Raw genomic sequence first — 18,545 nt, 5'->3', positions numbered from 1 at the left:
TAGCTGGTTAAAACAACTAAAAAACGGGCTGAACTTTGTGATCAAGTGAGCATCTATCTCGCTGTGCACTGTGCCTGATACTCTCCCTCTGGGGTTAAGTTTGGGCCAAATCAGTGACCTGCCAATTTATGCCAATATCCATGGGTCATTTTGGTCACCTGCTCACAGGTTGAGGGCCATCAGGCCTCCTGTCCATTGCAATTGGACACCACTCAAACCATACAGGTGCCAGAGGCAGAAATGTGAAAAATCTGAGAAAAGGCTCAGTTTCGGATGGTCGCCACACATATGCTCTTGGGAAGCAATGCATACATACACTTTCCCTAATCCTTCTAGTACCAAGATATAAGGGGGTGCTGGACTGATAAGACCTGACTTCAAGGGGTGCTAGGGTCAGAAAATATTGGGAAATGCTGCTCTAAGAGTAAAGATTTAATTCTAACAGAGACAATTTATATGTGGCTCCAGATGGTTGGGGCACCCCAATGCTTTTCCTGAAGCATTTATTGCATGCTACTATGCAATTACCACTGCATAACATGCGGTCAGTACAGGGATATTGAAACACAGAATGAAAAAGTTTAGATTTATTATCATCATTATTATTATTATTATTAACAAGCAGACATGGGAGTTGCTAAAGAGGCCCATCCCTTTGAATGGTAAGGAATAAAATCAAAAACAATATTTACATATAACACCCAACCAGAAGCCAGAGTGGCAACCACTTGTTTGGCTTGGCTGTAAAAGTAAACAACCACTTCTTGTTAGTCCCTCACCACCTGCTCCCTCATACATTATATATATGTATATATATACATGTGCATGTGTGTGTGTGTATATATTTATAAACACACACACAAACACACATATTTACATATGTAAATAGGAGCTTGGCATTAATATCAACTGATGCTATTTCTTATATAGTTTTCAATATTTTTTCTTGTTTTGCAGTGGAACTCTTCATTGCAATTTCAGCCTCTTATCACTTTCTTCTTTTTTATATAATTGTTTATGGACCTTTTGTGGTTGCAATGCATTTATCACCCTTATGTTACAATTTTCAATTTGTTCAAAGTCTCTTCACAGTCCAAGAATTTCTTGTAATTAGAAACAGGTTATCATCATCCATACCATACATTATTAGCAGTTTAAAATGGAATTACCATTAAGACTGAATGTTTAACTCCATGATCTATTCAGCACCCAGGAATTAATAAAAACTTTAAGTTGCTAAATAGTAACTTGCCTATAAAAAGGTTTGATGGTACATTAGTGATGCTTCCTAGATGTTATTTCTAAGTCATTCTTGGCTATAGACATAGTGTGACTTCACTGAAAGCGAATGTGTTGCAAAAAAGAATACAATGTTGTGTCTATACCATATATGGAAAGGCTTCCTTGAAAAGATGGCTTTCACATTCACTAAAGTATGAAATAAAGAAGCCATACTGACTTTCAGAGAAAGCCAATTAGTTATAATCTCCAGCATTCCATTTATATAAAAGCAAAATTGAGTATTAAAAAAAATTATGATAATAATAATAAAAATAAAAAAAGGGGGGGAATGCTAAAGGCCTGGCGTGTGACTCACTCAGTCCAATCCCATATATACACATCACCTGCCTTCCTCTGCGGGCTAAATATCAAGCATGCTACAGCAAACCTAGACATTAGTTATGTTCTCCTACCAATATTATTCTCCTTTCCCTAGGTACCTAAGTTTATAGGAATTGCCTAAGCATGCTGTTGATACATTGTTAAGTCTTATCTAACAATCACAAGAATCACAGATTTAGTACAAGAAGCGAATGTTACATGGAATTGTATTTGTTTAAACTGCACATACATTTGACCTTTGCCACTGCGGTCCTACAGACAAATCATTCACACTTGAGTGAAACTAATGACAAACTTTGGCATCTTTAGTTGTTTCAGTTATTCTTCTTGTTTTGTCTCTCATTTCTTTTTACAATTTTCTTTCATGATGAGTTAACATGCATTCCTTCCTTCTTTTCTTTACAATACCCCCAAGCCCCACAGTTCAGCAGTAAATATCCAATGTGGCACATGTATACAGGACACAGGGACCCCAAAAAGATCTGTACATTCTAGGTCAGACAAAATAGGTGATGCAAAACCACACCTGTCAAAGTCAAGGCCTATCATTGGCAGGATCACAGTGTTAGCAAGTGACAAAATGTTCATAGTACAAGCATATATCACCATAAAGTAATGTATGATGAGGTAATGGGAACTCAATGTAGTCATCTCCTTGAAATGTGTGCAGCAAGAGGAGAGAACTTTCAACCTTGCCACTCATCGCCTTTCCCCCAATTCCCCTTCCCTGCTTCCTACCCGTTCCCTACTGTCCACCAGCTTTGACATTACAAAATAGAAACAAGAGAATCAACCTCATGTACAGTAGAAAGTAACCCTTGCAGTGCTTAACTCCTTCTCTCCTTTACTGAGAGCCAACACACGAGTTATCCACATCATAAAAGGCTGATGGAGGAAGTCATGTATGCCCTTGTGTCAAGGACTTAAATAACCAACGTCATATCCTTCTTAGATGGTAAATTGACCTTTTTGCCTTGCCATAAGGAATTGTGGATGGTGAAGGCATCAATTGTGACAGTTAAATGCTTAGTGTGGATTTGAGTAAAGCACTTCCCTCCTGAATTGTACCTGAAAAAAATATATATATTATTGTGGACATACAAGTTGTTATGGTACCTGCTTACAGTAAGCCTACCTCTACAATTTGACAATTGAAGAAAACCAGTGTCTTAAAATTCAATATCAATCTATACATACATACATATACAGTATATACATATATATATATATATATATATATATACACATTCATACATACAAACACCAACTGCTGTTTCCTCCTTACAAGGGAGGTAGCCAAAAACATACATATACCTACATACATATACCAAGGATTTTTCCCCCTTACAAGGAAGGTAGCCAAAAAGGAAAAGGCATAAAATCATTCCCACCCATTCCATCCCTGAATACACTCCACACCCCTCCACCCTCCCTCTCATCTTAGCACCTCCTGTATGATGGGTCATCCCTGCACCTTGTCCACTGCCCTGGGTCAGAAGCAGTGTCGCAAGACACAGCACATCCACTCCACTCCTACCCATTCCATCCCTACATACTCCACTTCCATTCACCCCGTTCCCTCCCTCTTATCTTGGCTCCTCCTGGATGATGGGGCATCCCTGCATCTCACCCACTGTCTTGGGTCAGAAGCAATGTCGCAAGACCCGGCACATCCACAGCAAGGCTGCTTCATTTAATTGGAACCCCCCCTCAAATTAATCTATGATAAGTTCAAATTAAATGTAATGCAAACTTACTTGAAAAACTTATCATACATTCTATCCGTCACTTGCTTAGGGCCAGTGCCATAGAGCTTGTACACCTCTTCCGTTTCTGGGTTAAATGAGTACAAAGCTCTAAACTGGCAGCCAGCATCCCTGAATAGGATGAGGAAGTGCTTGGACTCTGAGCGTGCAATTTCCTCCAGTACCCGATGCTTGGCTGTCTGGTTGACCACACCCGGGAAAACACAGTACTCCACAGAATTCAGAATGATGGTGCGATTAGACTTGGCTGCAGGCTGTTTATATAATCTTGGGCCTGAAACAGAATGTCTGCTTTCAACAAAATTCAGGGCTTTTCATATTCCATGCTCTAAGATAGATGGGTAACTGAGAAAGTGTCTCGACTCTTTTCAGTCCTCACTTCTTATTTCCCTCGGATATTTGATGCCAACTTAAAAATACTATGAGGATGTGTCCTGGGTAGAGTAGATACACATCAATTATATTGTACATGCACTAGTTATGGGTTAAGACTAAACCCCACACCTTTTGGATTCTGGCCAAATACATACATCCAAAAAGTCTGGAGTCTGGTCTTCTCCCTTCTATGCTCAACAAATTCCCCTCTTGCTACTCAAAGCCCCTTTCACCCAAAGTCAAAACTACATACTAACCTGAATAATCCATAGTTGAAGATGTTGTGGATGAAATATCACTTGCATTGTCATCAAATACCCCTGGGCGTCTCTTTGAAAACAACCCTGGGGGTAAAGACCCTGGACCTGATGGTGATGGAAGGTGACGTGACATGCCTGGGGACGGGGCACGGCGAGGAGGAGTCGAGCGTCCCAAGCCGCTGTCTTCACTCAGACCGTGATAAACCAGACTGTCATGTTCACTCTGGCCTGCATGAATTAAAAAAACAGTCAAATTATACCATAATAAATCAATGACTATATCTGACAAAAACATGCCTATGGATCTATAAATTCCTATATGAAGATATACTACACTACAACTACATTCCAAACCTATAGAAAATATTCTAGGCTGACAATGAGGAATGAACTTTATGTCTCTATACCTACTTCTATCAGTTAAACTTCCTCACATAAGGCTAAATCAGGAAAAGGTAAGTAATGATATAGATTACATACATAATAGTAAGTTATGTTGGCGTGTGTACAATATATATACATATTTTCATATGGTCACTGGTAGTATCTAATATCTGCTCCAATGGTACGATGATGAGTTTAGATCGTAATGTGGAGGACATAGCATTGGTAAAATGTCCTTGTATGGTGTACTGATTGCATAAATTTTATGCAGGCAATATTCTAGGATGGTCGCTGGCCGAGCGGGTGAGGGTATCATTACATGTGGCAGAGGTTGAGGTGACGGCAGTTCAAATCCTGCCATTGAGTTTCACAGTGTTAAACCAATCAATATTTTACAAATTTTGGCGACATCCCCATGGAACCAGTTATGCAGATTTCTTTATGACTTGAGAATAATGCTGATATACCATCACAGTGTGGATCTAGGACGGGTAGAGGTTGTGTAGATCAGATCTTTGTGGTAAGACAAATATGTGAGAAAGCTATAGGAAAGGGGAAGGATGTTTTTTGGGCTTTTATGGATCTGGAAAAGGCTTACGATAGGGTAGACAGAAAGGCACTGTGGGAGGTTATGCAGATATATGGGATAGGAGGAAAGCTTCTGGGAGCTGTCAAGAGTTTTTATGAGAGTAGTAGAGCTTGTGTCAGGATTAGAAATGTAGTGAGTGGTGGGACTTCATCAAGGATGCGTTATGTCGCCCTGGCTGTTCAACTTATACATGGATGGGGTAGTGCAAGAGGTAAATGCAACGGTAGTGGGTCAGGGATTGGAGATGGTTAAAGAAAATGGAGAAAAGTGGGAGGTGAGCCAGCTGTTGTTTGCTGACGACACTGCGCTTGAGGCAGGATCGGAGGAGGGACTGAGGAAGTTGGTGACAGAGTTTGGGAGAGTATGTGATAGAAGAAAGCTAAAGATAAATGTGGGTAAAAGTAAGGTGATGAGATGTACAAGGGGTGAAAGTGGCAGTAGACTGAAAGTGAGCATTAAGGGAGAGCGACTGGAGGAAGTGGATAGTTTTAGATACTTGGGTGCAAATGTGGCAGGAAAAGGTGGAGTGAAGGTGGAGGTAGAATGTAGATTGAGAGAAGCGAGTAAATGCCTTGGTGGATTGAAGAGTGTAATGAGGAATAGACATTTGGGAATGGATGCTAAGACGAGACTGTATGAAGGAGTGATTGTGCCAACAGCACTGTATGGGGAAGAAACATGGAACATAAGAGAGGAAGAGAGGAGTTTGAATGTGTTTGAGATGAGGTGTCTGAGAAGTATGGTGGGGGTTACTAGGCTAGATAGAGTGAGAAATGAGGAGGTGAGGAGAAGAATGGTGGTGGAAAGGGAGTTGGGAGATAGGGTTGATGAAAAAGTATTAGGATGGTTTGGACACATGGAAAGAATGAGTGAAGAAAGACTAGTAAAAGAGGTATGGAAGCCAGATGTGGAGGGAGTGAAGTTAAGGGGACGTCCTAGGATGAGGTGGATGGATGGGGTGAAGGGGGCTTTGGGGAAGAGGGGAATGTCTGTTGAGGAAGGACGGGAGAGGACAGAAGACAGGGGTGAATGGAGAATGGTTGTATATGGATGATGTTGTGATGCATGAGGTGGAATGGGCGGGGGGATGGGGGGTGAGGTAGTGTGTGTGAGCAAAATTTGACGCAGCCCGAAGGGATTTCTCCTTTTATGCATGGGGGGGTCGCTGACTTAATGAAGTGGCCTTGCTGTGGATGTGCTGTGTCTTGCGACACTGCTTCTGACCCAGGGCAGTGGACAAGGTGCAGGGATGACCCATCATACAGGAGGTGCTAAGATGAGAGGGAGGGTGGAGGGGTGTGGAGTGTATTCAGGGATGAAATGGGTGGGAATGATTTTATGCCTTTTCCTTTTTGGCTACCTCCCTTAAATATCTCCTTTACCCTCTCTGTGACTCCATCTCTTCAGTATGATATTGTCTCCAAGTATAAAACTACTGGTTATTGGAGACAAAATATTAAACTGGTAAACTGTGCTGACCTATCATCTAATTTCTGATGCATTCCTGAAGAGGTTAACCACATGGTCTCCCTGTCTCACTATGGTATGGGATTCTATAGTTCTGTATTGATGTTTCCAACATTTCAGTACTGTTTCACAGATGTTAATCATTCCAATGAACATGTAGATTCTTTACGGTATTTTATATGTATATGCAGGGTAGCGAAAATACAAAAGTGAGGAGTGAATGGATGGAAGGATGACATAGTTATCATCTGCTCTGTAAAAATTTAGAGAATGAATGAGGGTGGGGGAGGGGGGTGTTATTACATATGAAAGCAGTGGGGGTAAACCAGCTCTGGCTGATGGGTCATACTTTAGATGCACTGGCTCTCACCACCATCCCTTAAACCCAAAGAGAGCAGCAGGGAACAAGGATGGCCCTTCTATATGGTGCCAAAATGTTGTTGAATAGATTTTATTTAATGTGTATGAGGTGAGATATTGGGGCAAGGGGATATTGATACACAGGGGAGGTGGGGAGAGAAAATCACATACACAAAGTAACAATATTCTTATTGGAGACTTCAATTGTAGTGAAATATGCTGGGAAGACTGGGAAGCAAGTGGCAAAGCAGATTCCTAGGGAAATACCCTGTTAAATATAGCAATGGTGAACACAATGACCCAGGGAATAAAGAAAGTGACTTAGGTAATACATACATATACATATACCAAAGGCTTTTTCCCCCTTACAAGGGAGGTAGCCAAAAAAAACAAAGGCATAAAAACCATTCCCACCCATTCCATCCCTAACACACTCCACTCCCCTCCACCCTCTACTCTCCCTCTTATCTTGGCACCTCCTGGATGACACATCATCCCTGCATATTGTCCACTGCCCTGGGTCAGAAGCAGTGTTGCAAGACACAGCACATCCACAGCAAGGCCGCTTCATAAAATTGGTGACCCCCCCCTCCATCCCCCCATGCAGAAAAGGAGAAGATAGGGAGAAATCCCTTCGCTCTGTGTCAAACTTTTCTCATACATACTACCTCACCCCCTATCCCCCCACCCATTCCACCTCATGCATCACCTCATTCATATACAACCATTCTCCATTCCATTCACCCCTGTCTTCTGTCCTCTCCCATCCCTCCTCAACAGACATTCCCCTCTTCCCCAAAGCCCCTTTTACCCCATCCATCCATCTCATCCTAGGTTGCCCCCTCATGTTCACTCCCTCCACACCTCTTTTACTAGTCTTGGGTAATAGGAGATGAAATTCCCACAAGATCTGCTACTCACCAAAAAGCTAGACATCTTCAGCTCCTTGAACTATCTTTGCCCCCCCTAGGAAAAAGTGACCATGTAGCAAGTGAACTTCAGCTGGTGGAGCCAAGAAAAGAGAGGGGGGGAGGGAGGGAAGGGTGGTGAATAGGAGTGGAATGGGCGGGAGTGGAATTATGCCTTTTGACTTTGGCTACCTCCCTTATAAGGGGGGACAAAGCCCTTGGTGTATGCATGTATGGATGAGGAAATAGAGCCAAGTAATGAATCACATGGGTAAGGCAGACTTAATTTTGGGAAGACAGATTACTCAGGCTTGAAGAAATTCTTTGAAGAACCAGACTGGGAGGAATCAGAATTACGAATACCAAGGGAATAATGAGGAAATGGGAACATTTTCTTGACATTTACAACCTGGGAGTGAACAAATATGTACCAAAGATAAATGTAAGAAAGAAGCAGAAAAATGATTGGTTCAACAAAAAGGGTGAGCAGGAGATATGAGTCAGAGACTGGGAGAGAGAGAAAACCATGGCTTGGGGAGAATCGAAGGGAAGCAATGAAACAAAAGCTTACAAACAAGCTAGAGATGACTATACAAGAATCCACAGGGGAAAAGGTAATTTTGTTGTAGATAAATGTAAGGATGAACCAAAACCTCTTTACATGTTTATCAGTAGTAAATTGTGATGCTGGGAAGTAATGACCGAGCTAATAGTGGGTGGTGAGGCCTTTGAAGAAACCTCAGTCCAGACAGAAATAATGAATGAAAGTTTCCTGTCTACTCAAAGAGGAGCATTTTTTTTACAGGAGAGGTGAGCAAGAATTCAGGTTTAGAAGATGAGGGAAGTTCTCCATCTTCTGGTATCACTGAGCTTGAGAAAAGCTTCAGTACCTGACTGGATCTCGAACTGAATACTTAAAGAATGAAGGGAACAGCTGGCAGACAATATTCATTCTTATTGTATATTCATTAAAAGAAGGCATAGTGCCACATGACTGAAAAAGGGCTTATGTGGTACCAATTACCAAAGATGGAAGTAAGGAGACACTGCTAAACTATAGGCCAGTATCAATGACCAGCACAATAGTGAAATTATGTGAAAGGATTATGAAAGATTGATGGACCAAATATCATGATGAGATAAACATTCTGACAGTCAGTTTGGCTTCAAATCTGTTAAGTCATGTGTGAGTTTTTACTTGAGAGTGACTGATGTGCTGCAAGAGAGGGAGGGCTTGGTGGACTGTGTGTACCTTGACCTAGAGAAAGCCCTTTATGAAGTAACTCACAATCGAATTGTGTCAAAATTGGAGCATATTGAAGGACTAAGAGACAAACTAATTAAATGGATGAAACATTGGGAGTCGTCCTGGAGTTTTGTCCTTTAGGGTTCACAGATGAAGTATGCAACTAAATTGGGTGGTGTTCATTAAGATCAACTACCAGTATATGGCTGATGTTATTTAATGGTTGAAACTGGGTGTGTAGTTTGATGGAGTTGATGTGAGAATTATGCAGATGTTTGTGATCTTGTATTCTGTTGTTGTTGTTGTTTTTTGTTTTTTGTGTTTGTACTGTATGATACATATAGTGATACATATAAAATTATGTACATAAATACACAACTCTGTTTCCAAATGTGTCTAATATATGAGCTTACATTTGTATGCATATCTGTAAGTACATGATACATACTGACACCTAGAATTAAAAGAGCAATTTAATTTGCAATCAAAGCATCATAGCAATACTAAGGAGCATAACCATCAGGAGCATAAATAACATACTTCTTGTTCGAAATCCTGTCAGCATAAGAAAAATGTTAGATGATACAAGATCAATACTTAGTCACAAAGTAGTAATGCCGTGTTGTTTTACCACATCCCTATTTTACCACAGAATGCAAGTTTAGCATGAGTTAGGTGTTAATTTCAATCAAGTGCCTGACAAAAAAAAAAGTTTATAATTATTTGTCGTCACCTAGCATGTGCACATTATATATTCACCATCACATAGGTTAGATTTTACTTGGTTCTAAGCTACGTTTTGTTAAAAGATCTACAGCCATTAATGATCTATGACTATGAAACGTTACATCCATCAACCGCATGGTTTCATTTGAAACCCACCACCACCACCAGGAAATGTTAAATCACCTTCTCCCTTAGTTTAATGGCCATCATATTTGTTTTATGTACACTTAATCTGCCACCACCAAACATCATGTCACGATATCTTTGCTTGACCTGGTGGGGCTTACCACTAAGGTTTCCAGTTGACCTGTATTTGCGATGGCTGGGACTGCCAACAAGACTCTGAGAAGAGAGTCCACGACGCATCCCCACCCTAACATGTCCTGCCCTTTCCAAGGCAAGGCTTGGGCGCCTGGCCTCATGCACTCGGAATCTATCCTCCTCCTCGCAAGAATTCAGTCGTTGAGCACGAGAACCAAACACTGTTGCACGAAAAATGTATCAATAGCCTACAAACTACTCCTAACATAACTTAGCACAAGCTCACCTGAATATGAATTATGTTACCATTTATCTAGATTATGGTCGAGACTGAATGAACAAGATCAAGCTTGTTACAGAATAACATATCAAAGTTAAAATCAATCCAAATTTCAGAGGTTTGTGAATAGGGAGGGTATTAAAAAGACCACTGGCAGTTGATATTGTTGTTTTGGTTGCATCTGAGACTGGGAGAAACAGCTACAAACCTCTTGAAACCATAATAAATTCTAAATTTTTTAAGGTAAACTTTGTTAGAGTACTCCAGCTTGAAAATAATGTTACCTTAAAAAATCATACTGCCAAGCTTTGAATTAAACAAATCCAATGAAACCAACGTACGTGAGGATCCTCTACTGCGGGAGTAGGTGGAAGAGCCGCCAAGGACGGAGTTGGGCCGGCGGCCGGTGTGCCCGCGGTCCAGCGTGCGAGTAGTCGTGGCCGAACCCCCGTGGCAGTCTAAGAGGCAACATACAAGGTAACGCAATACCACAACACAAAGCAAGTGGTGCTTGTCAGAGGCTCATGCAGGATCAATATTGTATACAGGAGGGTATAGGATTGTAAGGGGGCTAGGACCAAGGAAAATAAATGTCTGCCATTACATAAGAATGCATTGTAACTGACAATGCCCATGAAGCCTTGGGCACTGAAAAGCAAACAATGCTTCTGTACTTACAACTCGGAGCCAAGCCCCACACTTGCAGCATATGTGGCAAGCCTGCACACTACTAAAAACTATTTCTTGACATGATTTAGCACTTCTAGATTACATGAAATACATTAAAATCTAACTATATAACAATACCAATACTATCATAGAAAAATTATACATTCTTAAAGAGGCAAAGCTGCAAATCAAATAGTTTTTCTCACCTCCAGAAAGACTACTGGTGGATCCACGAGAACCTGAAGCCCGCGAGAGGGAGTGAGAGGATCCCCATTTGCCGCTACTCTTGCGCATGGTCCCCCCAGCACTGCTGCTGCCACTCCGTCCACCGTCTACAACACACGTGCCATGCCAAGTACTCAAACTGGCCCTTAGAGCTCTTACTAGCTCCTACTAGTTATATTTGTACCACTCTAGTGCAAGTGTGTTCTTTGTTTTGGCCATGTACAGCTACACACAAAGGCAATGGTGCATTTAACTTGTTACAGTGCACACTTCAACTCAGAAAATGAAAGTTTATGCTTATAAATCTGAGAAGTCATCATGAACTTCCATTTTGAAGTTTAAGGAGTAAATTAACTTGAAAAAAATTCTCCATGCCATCTAGCATGAAGGCAGCATTTAAAAAAATGGTAAAAACAGCATCAGTAGTGAAAGGCAACAAAACTGTAAGTCATTATGTAGCTGTAATAAACATCTCAAAATTGTGTAACCTAGTGTTGCAACAACCATGCACCCATGCATTGTAGATATGACAGGACAACTCAATACACTCAACTTACCCACCACACAGATGCAACTACCTTCACGGTATTTTCTTGCTTGACTTCCACATCTCTATCATAAATAACAAATATTCCACATCACCCTCAGTGATGATGGGAGGATTTATAAAAGTTCAGTTGCTGCAGTGCCAACATGTGATGAACCCAAAGAAATGAGGAGCAAGGTTTTAAACACTATAGCTAGGGTGCCACTACACTAGGTCTGTGTTTCTTTGCACTCATCAAATGTTGGCAACATGTGTGGATATGTGCTAAGAAAACCCAAAACAACAAATGGAGTTGGGGAGGGGTCCTGATTCACCATTAAATCCAACAACCCTGATCACAACCAAACCAAAAACATGTTTAGGTGGTATATGTAGTGTTTTCCAAGTTACAACCAAGTGAAACCAAGAAGCTTGTTTTAACAATAAGAAGAGGTGCTTTGATAAACAAAAAAGCTGTAATATAAAATATAAATTCAGGGTCCTTTACAGCACACAGTAACTAATGTCATACCTACTCTTATGCATGAGGTGTACACAGTCCTTACAGTGTATGGTGTAGGGGTTCTGAAATTCCTTTTAATACAGCCAAAATTTTGTTCATTGGATGAGCACTTACCACCAGCAAGGTTATGGGAGCTGCCCTTCTTGTCTCCACTTCCCATTAGCTTGCCATCTGTAATGTCACCATAGGACCCTCTTGATTCTATCATTGTCTTAGGTCGTGGTTTGGTTCCACCACTTGTTTTACTTCGCAACCGTACTGACGATTTACCCGATGAGGAGCCAGGAGAATCCAGATTATAGCCAGGAGGTGGTTCATAATATCGGCCCTGAAAATATCAAGTCTCTTAATTTTTGCGAGACCAAAACTAAAACAGGGAGCAACAACAATTGTTAGAAAAAGATAAGGTCATTTCTAGTGAGCCAGAGCACTGAGGGAATGTAAGTAACTCATGCAGCAATTCCTACAGGTGAGTAACAGGCTGGTGGCTGTCTTAGTAGCCATTATGGAGGGGAAAAATAAACTTAGCAAACAAAGGAAATCATAACAGGTAGGAGTAGCACGGCAAAAGAAAGAAATGGATATTTTTTAGAATTAATTCTTTCACTTGGGTCACGCTGCATGGGGGTTCACAAGACAGCATTCAAGGGATCTACCATTTTTCATTATAATCTTTTTTTTCAGAATGTAAGAAAAATATAAATAAATATATAAATAAATAAAAATAATCTCAAATTGGACCATTTTGACAACAGGCTTAATCAATACCTCCTTTTCAGCTTCCTCGATGGCTTTTTTGATCTTGTATCTTTCTAAAATCGCTTCTCTACGGGATTTCTCCTCTTCCTTCTTTCTTATTTTCTCCTCTTCCTTCATCTTCTCTAAATTTCTTTTTTCTTGTGCTTCATACTCCTTCACACGCCGAGTCTCCTCTTGTTCTTGTTTTCTTCTCAGAGACTTCAACATTAACAATTCTTTCTTCTTCTCCATTTGACTCATTGATGTCTGGGAAACATCAAGTGCATGTCAAATGAATGTACCCCTACGGCCAAGCCGATAGCTAATACTCACCAATTAAAACCCCTGCTAGGTCTTTCACTAAAACACCTAATTTTGTTTGCAAGAAATACCAAATTTTTTTCATGGTAGGGCATGAGATCAAAAACGTTTAAAAACTTTAATGGAATGTTTTTTACCTAAAATCATCTAAAATATTTGGGATTGCATTAAAAGTCTGCTTTTTAAGTTAAAAATCAAATAAATAAATCAATAAAAACTTGGTACACAAAACAGCCAGTTAACTTGGGTTCAAACAAAGAGTGAGGTCAATGACGGCCTTGGAAAAACACCTCCTTCCTCCGAACGGCTTGTTACTCACATTCTCTGGGTTGACTAGGTCATCTCCAATGACTAGCGCCAGGTTGGCAGAGGAACCTCGTAAGGTGTTCTGTTTGGAGTCTTCAGTAGGTGCTGTGGACTGTAAAAACAGTTCGGCACCTTCTGAATCCTTAGAGTAGAGCCCATTCATTTGAGGGTACAATACCCCACTAGGTGAGTGACCCAAGGAGGCATTGCCTGTAGGGGACTGGGCCTGAGGTGAGAGTGTAGGAGACATGCTGGGCCTCCGCACAGGAAACATGCTTGGCCGCTCCGGCTCCCAGGAGCCATTGCTGGTCTGACTTGGCCGTTCCTGAGACAAGGAGGATGCACACACAAAACATGCATTACACAGTAATACAAAAAAGGAAGAAAATAAAGAAATAATAACTTATGGGGAACAACTGATTATGAGAAGCAGTCACTACTATGCATACAATTACTGAAGCCCACTCAACAAAAATAAGTGTTGCTGTTTATACAAAAATCAGTGAAAACATCAATTAATAAGATATAAATAAAAATCACTTGCAAAACCAATCGGCAGGCAGACAGTAGACACTGAACTTACTGTAAACACAGGAGATTCTTCTTTACTAGGAGTGGACAATGGTGTGGAAGGAGTAGATGATTTGCGCTGAGAAAGCCTTTTATTCCGCAGCTGCGGCTTTGGTCTCTTGGGTCCCGTATCATCATCAAATGATATGTAGAAACCTTTGTCTGCTTTATCATCTTGAAGAGGCTCTGCTCTTCCTATCTCCTCAGCATTATCTTCATTTCTAGCACTGTCTGCATTATACGGTGGGGATATTGAGCGTTGTGGGGGCATAGGCTGAGGCAAGTCTACATCATCATGAACTGGAGTGCCTTTCTTGGTCGGGACTCTAAAAGTTCTTATGCCAACGTGTGGACGAGTAGGAGAACTTGGCTCATGTACTCTGTATGTTCTTGAGCCTGAGGTGATATTAAGTTTCTTGAGTCGATCTGACATGGAGGCCATCTCATCTGCCTGATCCTGCTGTGAGGCAATAAAGGACACATTTTGGGGCTCCATGTCATCTGGAGGAGGTGCTGCTACAGGTGCATGACTGATGGATGACTGCCGACTTGGACTTGGTGATTTCTGATGTGCTGAAGGATGAGGTTGTCTACTGGGGGATGACTTGGCACTAGATCGAAGGCTTCCTGATGAATGCTGATCTTCAGTTGAGTCACCATGAAGGCGAAAAGGTGCTTGAGAATGAGGCTGGGCATAGGACTTGGACTGGTCACCTGAGAAAAACAAAACCATTTATTATGGCAAAATGACAACACAGTCCAGTTTTTAATGCAGTTTTGTGAAAGTTTCAGCTACAGGAAAATTGTAACATAACAATACAGACTATGTCTAATACAGACTATAATACCATGTCTCTAGGAATTTGTATGTTGGAATATGACATGTAACAGATCATCTTTGCTCAAAACTTTAATTTACCCATTCTGATGCCAATTCTCAATCTTGTGGTCTCTGACCTTAAATCCAAATCACCTTCCATGCATGTTGTTTTTCCCCTACATGGCCTTAGTACTATGAAGACTTCAAGTCCTTATGGAGTTCCTTACATCATTCTTAGCACTGCACTTCCACGCTGACTCCTTGTTAAGGTTAACTATTTCCTTTTAACTTACTCTTACCTTTATGGCTGAAGTATGGTTACATCCACCCTTTTCAAAGAAAGGGTAAAATCACTAAGCCTGGCCTCCAACTACAAGTAGGTCCCATTAATGACCATTATATATAAGGGAAACCAACAATACGATATGAGAGTAAATTAGGGACCATTTTTAACATAGGGTCTCAAATCCTATGACAAAACATTCAGTTTAAGATAAAGTTCAAAATCTATCCCCTGCTGTATGAGGATGTATGATATTTAGATTCTGGGGACAAGTTTGTGGGAGTGAAAGAATTCATTATATGACTATGTTAAATGAAATCTAACTGCTTGTATCTTTGGGACTGCATGTATTGTCCTACAACTAACATGCTGCTTAGCTACCATTTTTTTAGTCTATTTTGACCTACCTATATACCTACAAGTTCTCTCGGGTCACTAGTACAGCTTCTGTAAAGGATGCCCCAATAGTTCCTTGAGTTTCTTCCCCAACTTGATCATCCTATTCTGAATCATCTATTGACCTACAACCTTCTACATAGGATGGTCTGCTGGTGATCTCTTCAATTTCTTGGATCCTGATCATCCTTTTCGGGAAACTAAGCTGAAACCTACACATGTTTGATCAGTATAAATTTGTCTATATCTGTACACCAAAGGTCTCTTCCCACTTATACGGAAGGTAGCCAGCCAAGGCATTCACCCAACTCCATCCATTCCACTCCCATTTGTTTTCTTCTAATCTTAACTCATTGGGGATAAAGGGTCACCCCTGTCTACTACCCACTTCCTAGGTCAGAAGCAAAACAATACTCCCTTGCTCAATAAGTAATGAGAAAATGACAGGTGAGACATTAAATATGATTTGATCAAAATACTACTTCATGGTGAAGAAACTGAAAAAAGTATTGCTAAAAAGAGACAGGCTTATAAGAAATATAAGTGCTCGGGTGCATCTAATGACTATGAAAGTTATGTATCAATACAGAGAAATTTAAAAAAGACAATAAGAAAAAGAAAACGACAATACGAAATGAACATCGCTGAGAAATCCAAAGAGAATCCCAAAGAATTCTATAGTTACATTAGAGATAAAAAGGTTGTTAGGAATCACATTGGTCCACTATTATCTGCTGACGGTCAACTTGAATATTCAAATGAAGGAATGTGTAATCTCTTAAACAATTATTTTAGCTCGGTATTCGTAAACGAAACACCTCAAAGTGAATTCCAAACTGAAACCTGTGAAAAGTCTGGGGTAAACTTACTCACTACGGTAAATATAACAAAAGAAAAAATTAAAAGGTGTATAGACAAACTCAAAGTTAATAAAACACCAGGGCCTGACGGTTGGCATCCAAGAATCTTAAAGGAAATGAAAAATGAGATTGTTGTTCCACTAGAAATTATTTTCAAGAAATCCATCATATCCGGAGATGTCCCAAGAGAATGGAAGCTAGCTAACGTTACTCCCATATTCAAAAAAGGTGACAAAAAGAAACCAAATAACTATAGGCCTATTAGTTTGACTTCGATCGTAGGAAAAATAATGGAAACTATCATCAGAGATGCTATCGAATATCATTTAGAAAGTAACCGTTTGATAAATGATAGCCAACATGGTTTCAGACGGAAACGTTCTTGCGTGACTAACTTACTCGAATTCTACAACACAGTTGTCTCGAATTATGACAAAAGAAACAATATAGATTTAATATATCTAGACTTTGCAAAAGCTTTTGATACCGTCCCACACGAAAGACTACTTACTAAATTAGCTTTGCATGGAATAAGTGGTAGCCTATTAGGTTGGACTAGTAATTGGTTGAAAGGTCGAAAACAGAGAGTTGTTTTAAATGGAAAAACTTCTGGATGGAAAAGTGTTGCAAGTGGAGTTCCTCAGGGTTCCGTTCTTGGGCCACTTCTATTCATAGTATATATAAATGATATAGACCATGGACTAAAATCTACTGTTTCCAAATTTGCTGATGATACAAAACTATGCGGAGTGGCAAATGATCACTCAAACCAATTAGATATTCAAGAAGATTTAGATAAATTACAGCAATGGTCTGAAAAGTGGCTAATGAAATTTAACATAAGTAAATGCAAGGTAATGCACATAGGTAAAAATAACAGCAAGTACGATTACAAGTTATTTGGAAATTCGTTAACAAAAGTGGATAGTGAAAAAGATCTCGGCGTAATTATCAGTAACGACCTCAAATCATCCAAGCAGTGTATTTCAGCCTCTGAGAAAGCAAATAAGATTCTGGGATTGATTGCGCGATCTTTTGATTTCAAAAGTCCATCACTCATTAACAAGCTATATAAATCGTTAGTTCGTCCACATTTGGAATATGCTGTTTCCGTATGGTCACCGAATCTCATTAAAGACATTGACAGACTGGAAAAAGTACAACGGCGAGCCACAAAACTGATTCCAAATATCAAAAATAAATCATACGAAAATCGACTTAAGCACATGAATCTGTTTTCCCTAAAAAAGCGTAGACTCAGAGGTGACTTGATACAGGTCTTTAAGATTTTAAAGGGGATTGACAACATCAAAAGTGACCAAATTTTCACATTGAATGAGAATCAGACAAGAAACAATGGTCTCAAACTGTCCGGAAATAGATTCAATTTGGAAGTAGGTAGAAACAACTTTGCCAACCGTGTAGTTAATGAATGGAATAAACTTCCTGCACAGGTAGTGCAATGTAGTTCAGTTCGAAGCTTTAAGAATCATTTAGATAAATACCTAAGTAAGATGCTGTAATTATTATAATTTATGTTATATTATTTGTTTTTGTTTTGTTATAATTTGTCTGTCTGATTTTCATTTATTATTAGTTATATGTCAATTTATTATCATTTACTATTTACCTGTTTGTTTGTTATTCAACTATACCAATGCATTTATTTATGTATTTTAATTGTTATTTACATTGTTATAGTTTTAATTTATTATTAATATTTTTTTTTTTTTTTTTTTTTTTTTGCATCCGACCTAGATATGGATCAAAAGGTCTCCTGTCGGCATGCTTTGCCTTTGTAATTCTATAAAATGACTAACTGGCAACTCTCTATATTTGTAGGTCTGAGTGCAGCAGTGAACGTGGTGGAACCAGTCTGATTCGGTTTGCCAATATATGAACACTTGTCAAAATGCAGGGAAATATGGAGCAACATGACGCCATCAAATTTTGTGCTAAACTTAAGAAAACCAAACAAAAAGCTTATGGAATGTTAAAGGAGACCTATGGGGATGAAGCTATAATAATATTATTGGCACTATAGAGACAGTTCTGACCAAAGA

General features: G+C 39.8%; 1 protein-coding gene across 6 annotated transcripts in view; it reads right to left on the bottom strand.

Annotated features, from left to right (window-relative positions):
- Positions 1 to 572: 572 nt before the first annotated feature.
- Positions 573 to 18,545, bottom strand: part of Patronin (calmodulin-regulated spectrin-associated protein patronin) — an 88,658-nt gene continuing 70,685 nt past the window's right edge. For all 6 annotated transcript variants that reach the window (XM_076207966.1, XM_076207971.1, XM_076207968.1 and 3 more), the window contains 10 exons: positions 14,137 to 14,837; positions 13,567 to 13,878; positions 12,957 to 13,193; positions 12,303 to 12,516; positions 11,121 to 11,246; positions 10,587 to 10,703; positions 9,992 to 10,186; positions 4,022 to 4,252; positions 3,381 to 3,663; positions 573 to 2,691 (listed from right to left, as the gene is read on the bottom strand). In XM_076207966.1, the coding sequence (XP_076064081.1) occupies positions 2,547 to 2,691; positions 3,381 to 3,663; positions 4,022 to 4,252; positions 9,992 to 10,186; positions 10,587 to 10,703; positions 11,121 to 11,246; positions 12,303 to 12,516; positions 12,957 to 13,193; positions 13,567 to 13,878; positions 14,137 to 14,837 (2,561 nt within the window). In that variant the 3' untranslated portion in view covers positions 573 to 2,546. The remainder of the gene's footprint in view (positions 2,692 to 3,380; positions 3,664 to 4,021; positions 4,253 to 9,991; positions 10,187 to 10,586; positions 10,704 to 11,120; positions 11,247 to 12,302; positions 12,517 to 12,956; positions 13,194 to 13,566; positions 13,879 to 14,136; positions 14,838 to 18,545) is intronic.

This window comes from Oratosquilla oratoria, chromosome 24 (assembly GCF_046742065.1).
Source record: "Oratosquilla oratoria isolate Oo_2021 chromosome 24, ASM4674206v1, whole genome shotgun sequence".
Taxonomy (NCBI): domain Eukaryota; kingdom Metazoa; phylum Arthropoda; class Malacostraca; order Stomatopoda; family Squillidae; genus Oratosquilla; species Oratosquilla oratoria.
Note: the sequence above shows the minus strand (reverse complement) of the source record. Positions and strands in the feature narration are given on the sequence as shown.